Here is a 12,560-nt window from a genome sequence, read left to right on the forward strand (position 1 = left end):
TCTTTTATTGTTCACACAAAGTGTGATGATTCATGGAGTTTGCATGGAGTTAAACTGTATATTACCTCCAGATTTCAACATACAAAAAAAGCCAACTTTAGACACTAAACGTGTCTTGGGTCACACTGGGGTAAAGGCTAGAGTGTGTAAGCTGTACGGTTTACTGAACTATTCCTATAACAATTAACAAGAAGTTTGCAATGAGAGGAGTAAAAGGCACAATGGAAATGCTTCTTACAATCTCTCTCTCTCTCTCTCTCTCTCTCTCTCTCTCTCTCTCTCTCTCTCTCTCTCACACACACACACACACACACACCTAGACACGAGCATTTGTGGTTGCTCAAACCGACTGCCCTCACACAAGCAGGTTCAAGTTTTTCTCTGTATCATTTGTCACTTCAAAGCATTCTTTGACATATGTTACGTCTCCCTGTAATCTCCAGGAGAGATAAATACACACCCCCACAAGGCGTATTGTGTTACCTGGAAATAGTATATAAACAGGATATCGGATTATTAAATTAAATTAAAATATGAGATAGAGAAAAAAGTGATATATTACTATTATTATGTAACAACTGCATAATTTAATTTGTTTTAATAAGAAGATGTAATGAGATCTATCTATCTATCTATCTATCTATCTATCTATCTATCTATCTATCTATCTATCTATCTATCTATCTATCTATCTATCTATCTATCCATCCATCCATCCATCCATCCATCCATATCCAAGTTTTAGGTCGCACAGCGCTGTTTCTATGCATATGTGGGCGAGATCAATGTCTTTGAGAGACATGCCAGATCGACCAATAGAAATGCAGGATCCCAAGCCAACGCCACTAAGTTCCTCATTTAAATATTCTGTACCTGACAGCCAATAGGACTTTCTGACGGCGTGGGAAGGGAGGGAGGTAACAGGACGTGTACTAGCTTACTGAATATTGTAAAACAGTACATCACCTCAGGGATGGAGGTAACAGGACAAGTACTAGCTTACTAATTAGTACTGTAAAACAGTACGCCACCTCAGAAGGAAGGTAACAGGACAAGTACTAGCTTACTTATCAGTATTGTAAAACAGTACATCACCTCAGGGATGGAGGTAACAGGACGCGTACTAGCTTACTAATTAGTACGGTAAAACAGTACATCACCTCAGGGATGGAGGTAACAGGACATGTACTAGCTTACTAATTAGTACTGTAAAACAGTACGCCACCTAAGGAGGGAGGTAACAGGACAAGTACTAGCTTACTAATTAGTACTGTAAAACAGTACGCCACCTCAGAAGGGAGGTAACAGGACAAGTACTAGCTTACTAATTAGTACTGTAAAACAGTACGCCACCTAAGGAGGGAGGTAACAGGACAAGTACTAGCTTACTAATTAGTACTGTAAAACAGTACGCCACCTCAGAAGGGAGGTAACAGGACAAGTACTAGCTTACTAATTAGTACTGTAAAACAGTACTCCACCACAGAAGGAAGGTAACAGGACAAGTACTAGCTTACTTATCAGTATTGTAAAACAGTACATCACCTCAGGAGGGAGGTAACAGGACAAGTACTAGCTTACTTATTAGTATTGTAAAACAGTACGCCACCTCAGGGATGGAGGTAACAGGACAAGTACTAGCTTACTAATTAGTACTGTAAAACAGTACATCACCTCAGGGATGGAGGTAACAGGACGTGTACTAGCTTACTAATTAGTACTGTAAAACAGTACGCCACCTAAGGAGGGAGGTAACAGGACATGTACTAGCTTACTAATTAGTACTGTAAAACAGTACATCACCTCAGGGATGGAGGTAACAGGACGTGTACTAGCTTACTAATCAGTACTGTAAAACAGTACTCCACATCAGGAGGGAGGTAACAGGACGTGTACTAGCTTACTTATTAGTATCCAGAAACAGTACTCCACATCAGGAGGGAGGTAACAGGACGTGTACTAGCTTACTTATTAGTATCCAGAAACAGTACTCCACCTCAGGAGGGAGGTAAAAGGACGCATACTAGCTTACTAATCAGTACTGTAAAACAGTACGCCACCTCAGGGAGGGAGGTAACAGGATGCGTACTACATAGTACGCTAGTGCGCTCCCGGCGGTGTGAGCTGAATGCAGTGGGATTGGTCGGGAAATGACGGTGGTTTGATTGTCGGAGTTTGTTTTATTCGAGGCTGCTGGAATTCCGCTGCTCCGTCCAGGGAAACTTATATATTATTCCTCTGTGTTCGAACCGCCCGAACTTTGCTGTTTAAAAGCGTAATTCTCAGAACAGAACCTCCGCAGCGCATTAGTGTTGTTTTTACCTCAGGATGATATTAACGGACGCGCTACCTGGCCTGCCTTAGTGATTAGCACAATGCTAACAGAACAGAGCGGTTAGTGCATCGTTAAACCAGTTAGCACGACTGCATTAGCCGCGGTTATATTATATTAAATCACCCGCTACAGCGCTAGTTTTGGAAGTGTTAATTAGCTTAGCTTAGCATAGCTTAGCATAGCGTTAGCAGTGCTAGCATTCTGGCTCTGTGCTGCCGGGTTACTGAGGTAAGTTTGCTAGCAGTTTAGCTACCAGCTTGAAAAAGGCTACCGAAAGGCTGCTGAATAATTAAAGAGGTGAGTAATGGGTTTTATTTTTAAACTACAAGCTCATTACGTAGCTTTTAACATCACGGGCTTGTGGGATATTAAACACAATGTTGGTGCTAATAACTGTTTTAGTTTAGCTTCATATTCAACTAGCATCAGTGAAGTTAAATAAGAATGGAGGAAACGAGCAGCTGTCAAACGTGAGGAAAAGTAAACAAAAAAAAACGTTATTTAATGTTATTAAAGTCTCAAGCGAAATGATCGAGATGGGATTAATATTATTGAGCTGTTTTTAGGTTTATAGAAATTAGACTTGTAATATATGTAATAAAATCACACCCAGTTTTCTGCTGGTAACCCTTATTAAATCCTTTACAGACAAATTGCAGACAAATATTAATATATTAGTATAATATTTGTCTGCAATTTGTCTGTTATATATCGTTTTATATATATATATATATATATATATATATATATATATATATATATATATATATATAATATAAACAGAATTTTCTTGTTTGTTTTTTTTTGCCACATAGTAAATAAGCACACTTTATAAAAATGACTGATATCCACACGGATTAGTTGTTTATGTGCCATAAAAAAATAAATAAACAAAAATGTTATGCAAACATGAGAAAACATAATAAGGCTTTTACAGAAATCTGACTCGGTCTAATCTAAGCATCTGTATCACTGACACGCTGTACAGGTTTGTAAAGAATCGTCGTGTTCGGATGTCCTGCTTATTTTTTTTTTCTTTTTGTCCAGACTGAATGAGATGATGTTGAGGACGTGTATAGAAACCTCAGAAAATATAACGAATAATGTTTTATTTATTTATTTATTATTTAATGTGATAATCCTTACACAACACCTTTGTCGCTCAGATCACAGGTTTATATTGATGTGCTTGGTCTGATGTTTCTGTTTCTATAGTAACAGCTTCCTCACTCCTAAGAGTGTTTTGTACTTTTGTACAAAGTAAAAATTTTTCTCAGCACTTTTTCACAGACGTGAATTATGATGCTTATCTCTTTTTTGTAATTTTGGTTAATCTTAGTTTTTAGATATTTTGTCTTAACAGAGCTCTTGGTTATGACTGTTGTTGTTGTACATTACCCTAAAAAGCCCGTATCTCTCTTGTGTCCGCAGGTTTATTGACCCTGATAATGGAGTATGTTCTGCCTAATCGCGATTAGAACATCTCGCTGTGCAGTATGTGGTGTGCAGGAGCCAGCAATTCCCTCTGTGCGTGTAGTGTATCGCTCCATCACACTGCTTGATGGCTGTCTCCGTTATATAGGCTGACTTTACGCGTCGGCGATGAACGTACACGAGGCGCTCGATTCTTTAACCGGACGTTTCTGAATCACAATCGAACAGGAGGACTTTGACAAGAAGCAGCACCAGGATCGGATCTCGTTCTCACCCGCCGACAATACGGACCATGGCTTCGGTGTGGAAAAGACTGCAGCGTGTGGGAAAGCACGCATCCAAATTCCAGTTTGTGGCCTCTTATCAGGAGCTCATGGTGGAATGTACAAAGAAATGGTGAGTGTGTGAAGAGAAATGATTTGCTTCCTATGCATGGATTGTGTAGAGCACAGGGAGGGCCTCGTCTATAGCTCGCTCCATCACCTGTTTTGACTGTGTGTGTGTGCGCGCGTGTGTGTGATGTGGTTTCTTGTGTGCATCAATGCATTTCCGCAATACAGAAAAATCAAGGTTTGGCTTGGCTCAGGTTCAGGAGAGTCAAATTACACACTAAATATTGTTTCACAGTAGACACACACGCACACAGAGATCAGAAGATACGTCTGCTGAGGCTGTAGGTCTGTGTTGGAGTTATGCACCTTTTCATCACACACACATACACACCTTCAAAAACATTCAAGAGGGCTTAATAAATAACTATTGAAGATCAACAAGATTTCAGGGATTTTTATTTATGTACTCATTTATTTTTATTTTGTACATCAGTTGATCTGATCATCATGTTGATTCTTGACACTACAATACACTTCATCATGACATAGTCATCATAGATTGTTTTAAAACACTTACAGACTTTAAAAAGCTTGTGGCATGGTCGGAGGCGCGTCCCGATACGATATCGACGCAAATGCAATAACATAAATTTAATACATTTATTTCACTTCAATGACTCGACATTATATCGTAAGAAACGATCAGCATTTATAACATAAGGTGGAATTCATTTTTATCCTGTTTATCTTTTATCTTTTTTTTTTTTTTTTTAAATCTTGCTGTGTCATAAACATATTTCATTGCAACCTTATTAACATGGACAGTTTGACGGTAGATAGTTCCTTAAATGATTAGGCTTAATAACAAATTTGTGTCCTCATTGTGCTTACTGATGTCTGAGGGCCTTTTTACACCCGGTCACTTCATGTGTTTTCTCTGATCCGATAGCTATCTGATTTGTTAAAACTGTCCCATTTACATTAGGCCACATAAATGCGTCTCGGCGAATCGGATATCGATCCGATCTTTCTACTCCCGCCCAAAATGCAAATATATTTTACCTCATTTCCGGGGTAATTGAAATGGAACACACTTTGGTGTATGCGGTTTTCAAAAGAAGTCGAAAAAACTCTTTACGGCGGTTATGCTACAAAAAACAGCATTTACTGTTCGCTGCATTTTAAACGAGTCACCTGCGAGTGACGTACTTCCGTTTGGGAGGAGTACAGCGCTGACGTACGTGGCTTGAACAACCACATTAAGTTATACCTGTCAAGTATCATCTGAAATGCGTCCCAGACCACCTCCTGAAGTGGTTTGAACGATCGGATTTATATACGAGGGCATTTAGACCTGGTCTTTTTTACAATCGGATAGCTATCGGATCACAGAAAACGCATGAAGTGACCAGGTGTAAAAAGCCCCTGACATCCACCTGATCTGCACACTGATCTATATAATACTACAGATTAGAAAACAGTAAATTCTTCATCCCTACAAAATACAGAGCTCCATCCAGCAGTTTATCATGAACGACCTTTTGATTGATCCACTACAGATCTGTCTTCGAAGCATCGAGCGGTGTAGTATCGGCCGTTCCGCACGACGACGCATGTGCCGTAACATGCCATGCCTTTTTTTTTTTTTTTTTTAAATCTCATCTCAACTGCTTTGACTACATCCCCCAGGATTTACATTTATGATGTTTTGCAGAAGCGCTAATCCAGAGTCCCGAAAAGAAACGTCTCTACCTGTAAAATGTCCTCATTTTGCTTTTTTGTTAAGTCGGGTACTAAGAATATTAGTCTCAAATGACCTACAGAAGGCAGATCCAAACCCAAGACAAACATTTAATGCACTTTAAAAACACAGCGCTGAAACTAGATAATGTTTTAGAATCCAAACGTTACCAATATAGCATAGATGCGATTTGGTGCAAATCCGAGCGCGACCGTTCCCACGCAGATTCTCAGTACTTACGACAGCTTTGACCCATACTTAGAATTTGTTCTCTGCATTTAACCCATCCAAAGAGAACACACACACACACCGTGAACACACCCCCAGAGCAGTGGGCAGCCATTTATGCTGCGGCACCCGGGGAGCAATTGGGGGGGTTCGGTGCCTTGCTCAAGGGCACCTCAGTCGTGGTATTGCCGGCCCGAGACTCGAACCCACAACCTTAGGGTTAGGAGTCAGACTCTCTAACCATTAGGCCACGACTTCCCCACGATCGCTGATTTTTTCATGTGCACCGTGCTGTGTTCAGACCAAACTACCGACGTAAAATATTGTGAAAGTTATCGTTATTTTCCGAGACACAGTAGATCAATTTTGCTATATTACACAGCTGTCACAGCTCATGTCGTGGCTGCCATGGAAACGTCAGAGGAAACGCGGTGTTTTCCGTGAAAGGATTTTACCCCGAAGCAACACACATGCACGAGCGCACGCGTGGCCACATGTACCCGAGGTCTTCCAGATGTGAGTGTGAGGCGACGGAATGATGGGAATGTAGCGCTGTCTGTTACAGAGGAAGAGGAATGTGCTGAAAGACTGCATGTCTCCATCCTAATCTGCATTCTCGATGTCAGGAGCCGTCATACCTGACTACCGTTACACGGAGGGAAGGAAGGAAGAAAGGAGGGAGGTGCTGTGTGAAAGACATGTATTTACCTACTGTCAGCATGCTGAAAGCCTGTTAGCTGTTGATATCCCTGAGGCCAGAGACTGCGAGTGAGTGAGTGAGTGTGTGTGGGAGTGAGAGACGGAGTTGTGTTTCATCCGTCTCAAATGTTGGTGTCGTGATGGAAAGTTTCCATTCTGCACTGTGACAGAAACCATAGCTGCTTAGTTTGAAGTAACGTCCTCAAAACTGCTCGATTTTTACAGGTCGGTCTCTCCATCACTCTGTGTGTGTGTGCTGTCACTTTTTCAGTCTATTTTTAAAAAGGGTATTTTCCCCGTGTTCTTTATTTTAAGACGCAGCTTCCGATGAAAATTCAATATAAATGTTTGTACAGATAAATGTTGTATTGGTGTAAGGATGTCTCTCTCCCTGTCTCACACAACCTCTCTCCCTTTTTCTGTCTCTATCTCTACTGTCTCACACTATTTCTCTCTCTCTCACTCTCACACACACACCTCTCTCTCTCTCTCTCTGTTTCTCTCTCTCACACACACATATCTCTCTCTCTCTCTCTCTCTCTCTCTCTCTCTCATGCAACATTTCTCTCACTGTCTCTCTCTCCCCTCTCTCTGTCTCTCTCTCTCCCCTGTCTCACACAACCTCTCTCCCTTTTTCTGTCACTCTACTCTCTCACACAATATTTCTTTCTCTCTCTCTCTCTCTCTCTCTCTCTCTCTCTCTCTCTCTCTCTCTCTCTCGCTCTCTCTTTGTCTCACACATCTCTCTCTGTCTCTCTCTCTCTCTGTCTCACACATCTCTCTGTCTCTCCTCTGTCTCACATTTCTCTCTCTCTCTCTGTCTCACACATCTCTCTGTCTCTCCTCTGTCTCACATTTCTCTCTCTCTTTCTGTCTCACACAACATTTCTCTCTCTGTCTCTCTCTCTCCTCTGTCTCACACTTCTCTCTCTCACACAACATTTCTCCCTCTCTCTCTCCTCTGTCTCGCACATCTCTCTCTCTCTCTCTCTCTGTCTCACACAACATCTCTCTCTCTCTCTCTCTCTCTCCCTCCCTCCCTCCTCGGTCTCACACACCATTTCTCTTCCGTTGAAAATCCCAGTGGTTTGTAAGCCACCATGTTGAAATTCAGTTTACAGATCCATCGTGCTCCTTTTGGTCCTGTCTCGTCCTCTAAACCACGCACATCTTCTGATCGGTTAAGATGAAGAATCTCTAATCTTGTCTTGCGCTCCCACTCATGAGCAACAAAATAATATGTACATGTGTGAAAAGGAACCATGATTATTTCAGCGATTAGCATGCAAGAATCATTTGAATTGTGATGTTTAGGGTTGAGAACCGAGAACTCTAAACAGGAACCGGAATGTTTAAGTTTCGGTTCCAAACGCGGTTCCGATGCGATGACGGGCAAAGCGCTGGGAGCGGTCACTTTAAATAGCCACGTCTTACCTAATGAATATTAATTGTTTACACTGTTTACAGTCACGCAACCAAATTAACGCAGCTTACCACAGAAATCAGTCACTCGCGCTGCTGTGCTGAGGAACACTTTGTGTTATACATGTCTAAAAAAAAGTCTAAAGTGTGGATTCATTTCCAAAGCTACAACAATGACACAAATCTACCCCCTCTGAGAGGGTTTTCTCCACAGCTGGAGATACAATAAGCCAGGAAAGGTCTCGTCTTCTCCCAGAGAAAGCAGACATCTTCATTATTCTTCAGAAAAATTGCTAACTGTTTTGCTAAGCTGTAATTCTGGATGTTAAATTTGACGTTGGATTGATATTGATAAATTGATATGAATTGAAAAGCTCTGTTTAAAATATTTAAAGAGTGAATAATAAACACAAATGGAATTGTTTAAGTATTGTGCATTATTTTTCACATTTCTTTTATCTGAATTGGAATCAGAACCAGGAATCGTAAGGCAGAACTGGAACCGGAATCAGAACTGGAAAATTTCTTTTGATACCCAAACCTAGTGATGTTTGTTATTTGGTTAGATGTGTGTCTGTGTGTGTCTGTGTGTGTCTGTGTGTGTCTGTGTGTGTGTGTGTGTGTGTGTGTGTGTGTGTGTGTGTGTGTGTGTGTGTCTGTGTGTGTGTGTAATGGATTATTTACTCTTTTAAGCAGTGATGACCTTTGACACATTTTCATCCTCAGCTTTGTTTTAAGGCACAATTTCGATTTGATGTAATGCAGTGAACAGGGAAGGAACTTGTAGAGGCGAACATGTCAATCAGGATTTTCAAGCTGATGTTGATCATGGTGTTAATGATCTCATATCTTCCAGTTCAGGTGTAAGCTAAGGTTATGGTGTGTGTGTGTGTGTGTGTGTGTGTGTGGAGCTGCAGTGCAGGATCCTCTGAGTTACAGCATGTGTTTGTCTTTGGTGCAGTCGCTGCCAATATCACAGTTTTACCTGCCAGGATAATCAGCAGGAGTGACGCGTAGAGAAAAGCCCTTCACTGCATCCCGGCTCTGAGTATTTAACGCTCGTCACGGATTTACAGAGAGAGAGAGAGAGAGAGAGAGAGAGAGAGAGACGTGTGAGACAGGAGAGAGAGAGAGAGAGACGTGTGAGACACAGAGAGAGAGAGACGTGTGAGACAGAGAGAGAGAGAGACGTGTGAGACAGGTGTGTTTTTATTTATTGTTTCACTTTATTATCTAAACAAAAATGAAACCTTGACTAGGTTAGTTATAGCTAAGCAGGACCATTTTTAATTAGAAAGCAAGTTATTATGGTTGGTGGATGATGGAGGTGAAGTCAAGACCAATATTATCAAGTCCAAGCTAAATTTGGGGCAAAACCAATTGGGTCAAGTCTTGGCTGTGACTGGAAACCATCAGATATTAAAGGTGGGGTCTCCGTTGTTTGAAAACCAATGTTGACATATAAAATCACCAAAACAAACATGCCCTTAACCCAAATGGGTCCCACCCCTGTATTGATAGCTCCGCCCACACATACATACGTAACCCAGGCAACTAATGGAAAGAAATGTCTTTATCATAGCTGAAGGGAAGAACAATACGGTTGCAGATAAACAAACAAGCGAAAATGACACACAAGCATAATCATGTAAAGGACAAAGGCATATATTAGTTCTGTGTAACAAAGCAAAACCAACGTTACTCACCTATCGAGAAGGAAAAAAGCGCCTCTGCGTCTTAAGTAAAGTCGGCCGCATATTCACAGATTGGAGTTTCCTGAGTCAGTAACTCCTGAGCTAAACGCTGTTACTACACAAAACGTGGTTGTAGCTGCCTCTCTACATTACTACGATAGAAAAGAGGTGTTATTTGTGTAGTAACAGCGTTTAGCTCAGGAGTTATTGACTCGGGAAACTCCCATCTGTGAATATGTGGCCGACTTCCTGCTCCTTCAGTTCTCTCCAGCGCTGGAAAGCTGATCCTATATTAACACGTCCTACTTCTTACCTTATCGTAAGTCTTTCTTCGCTTTCTTTCTTTGTTTTTATCCTCCATGTCAATGTTAAAACCGCTTTCTGCTAATGTCACACATGCGCACTGAACACACTCTGCCCATATTGACAAGACACGCCCCTTTCTGCTCATTGGCTACACGTTAGTTTTGTTTTTGTTTAGTTTGGTGGCCCGACTCAGTTTTCTGGAGCATTTCTCAAACAACATAGACCCCACCTTTAAGTGTGCAGCATCTAACAAACAAACATTGCACCAGTGAATACGAGCATTATTGTACTGGGAGATCATGAGGAGGCAGGATGGAGGCAACCTGCTTCTCAGCAAGATACCGACTTCCTATATGGCTAAAAGTACGTGGACACCTGACCATCATATCTGTATGTGGTCCTTCCTCAAACTGTTAGCACGACATTATAAGCACACAGTTATATAAACTGTAGCTTTTCAGTGGATACAAACACTGTTCCAGCACGACAACGTCACTGTACACGAAGCCCCAGAGCTTCATGAAGACATGGTGTGGAGGTTAAGACTTTAGTGGAAGAACTCGAGTGTCCTGCACAGAGCCCTGACTCTGACTCAACACCACTGAACACCGACTGAACCCCAGACCTCTTCACCTCACATCAGTGTCTGATCTCACTAACGTTCTTGTAGCTGAATGAACACATCCTCACACCCAGCATGCCAAAAAAAATAAAAAAGCTACGAGGGAATAAATCTGGAACAGGACGTTCAGCAAGCACATACAGTATATGTGTGTGTGTGTGTGTGTGTGTGTGTGTGTGTGTGTGTGGTTCTGTGACAAGCTTTTGTGTATTTTACCTGAAACTAGACAATCCCAACTCCCAGTCACCATACTGTGTATGTCCAAATGGCAATAAATTGGATAATAGACCGAGTCACTACAGAGAACATCCTGAGATTGGACTCGAGTCTTACAGCTCTGGTCTGCATAAATGTGTCATGGGTCATTAGTGTAGAAATTCCTTTGCTGTGAGTAAACTGAAGTTGTTCTCGACGGTGCAACAAGAATCTCCTCAGAAAGTCATCTACAGCTGTTTATTTAAGGCTCGACAGCAGAGTCAATCGTTTCAGGTTGTTACCTTGTGTCTCCATAGCATTAAATACAGTATAGTGCTAGCGCTCTCTCTATCTCTCTCTCTGTCTCTCTCTCTCTGTCTCTCTCTCTGTCTCTCTCTCTGTCTCTCTTTCTCTCTCTCTCTCTCTCTCTCTCTCTCTCTCTCTCTCTCTCTCTCTCTGCCTCACACATCTCACTTTCTGTCTCTGTCTCTCTCTCTCTCTCTCTCTCTCTCTCTCACAGATCTCACTTTCTGTCTCTGTCTCTCTCTCTGTCTGTCTGTCTGTCTGTCTGTCTCTCTCTCTCTCTCTCTCTCTCTCTCTCTCACACACATCTCTGTCTCGCGCACACACATCTCTCTGTCTCTCTCTCTCTCTCTCTCTCTGTCTCTGTCGCTCACACACACATCTCTTTCTCACACACATCTCTCTCTGTCTCACACCTCTCTCTGTCTCTCTCTCTCTCTCTCTCTCTCTCTCTCTCTCACACACACACACATCTCTCTCTCACATGTCTCTCTCTCCCTCTCTCTCTCTCTCTCACACACACACATCTCTCTCTCACACATCTCTCTCTCACACATCTCTCTCTCACACATCTCTCTCTCTCTCTCTCACACACACACACACATCTCTCTCTCTCTCTCTCTCTCTCTCTCTCTCTCGCACATCTCTCTCAGACAGTTTAGACATCATATCTTCTTTCCTGTTGGAAACAGAGATCTGTTGTTTACTTCAGCTGAGCTGCTCAGCATTATTCTGTGAGGTGTGGACGCTATCTGCACTCGGCTCCACGTCCAGAGGAGTGTGATTTATTTATTATGTCCCATTACTTACTGTTCCTACTTTCATGACGTTGATGAAAACCAGATGTACACAGGACCGGAGCTCTGTAATTAACTTGTGTTTTATTCCTGCATGACCGAGCCATACATCTGAAAAGTCTGTTCTTTAGCTCTTCTGCTAAAGCTAATGTACTGCAGGAAAATATTAAATAAGCAGCCACTGGTTTACAAACATTATTATTTTTATATTTAATTCTCCGAACACAAAATGAGACAGAACAGGTCTGTCTCTGGTACTAGCTGAACGTAGCATGTGTAGAGGAGCCGTCCAAATAAGCACCGAGATAACAGTTAAAATCAGATGCCTCTTTTACTCTGTTATACAATACTGCTAACATTCCACCTAACATACGAGACATCAGTCCACGGCGTCAAAGCCATTGTTAAAGGATAACTTAATGTCCTGAAGCAACCGTTTCAGGTTGTTACCT

The 12,560-nt window shown here is 41.8% G+C and overlaps 1 protein-coding gene across 5 annotated transcripts in view; it reads left to right on the forward strand.

Moving 5' to 3' along the window:
• Window positions 1-1,023: 1,023 nt before the first annotated feature.
• The window catches only part of ehbp1 (EH domain binding protein 1), a 155,709-nt gene continuing 144,172 nt past the window's right edge, over window positions 1,024-12,560 (forward strand). For 2 of the 5 annotated variants that reach the window (XM_047821212.1, XM_047821215.1), the window contains exons 1-2: window positions 2,055-2,632; window positions 3,767-4,165. In XM_047821212.1, the coding sequence (XP_047677168.1) occupies window positions 4,062-4,165 (104 nt within the window). In that variant the 5' untranslated portion in view covers window positions 2,055-2,632; window positions 3,767-4,061. Of the gene's footprint in view, window positions 1,044-1,774; window positions 1,881-2,054; window positions 2,633-3,766; window positions 4,166-12,560 lie in introns of those variants that run through there. The other 3 variants (XM_047821214.1, XM_047821213.1, XM_027143032.2) reach the window with 3 other exon arrangements.

This window comes from Tachysurus fulvidraco, chromosome 12, assembly GCF_022655615.1.
Source record: "Tachysurus fulvidraco isolate hzauxx_2018 chromosome 12, HZAU_PFXX_2.0, whole genome shotgun sequence".
Lineage (NCBI taxonomy): Eukaryota > Metazoa > Chordata > Actinopteri > Siluriformes > Bagridae > Tachysurus > Tachysurus fulvidraco.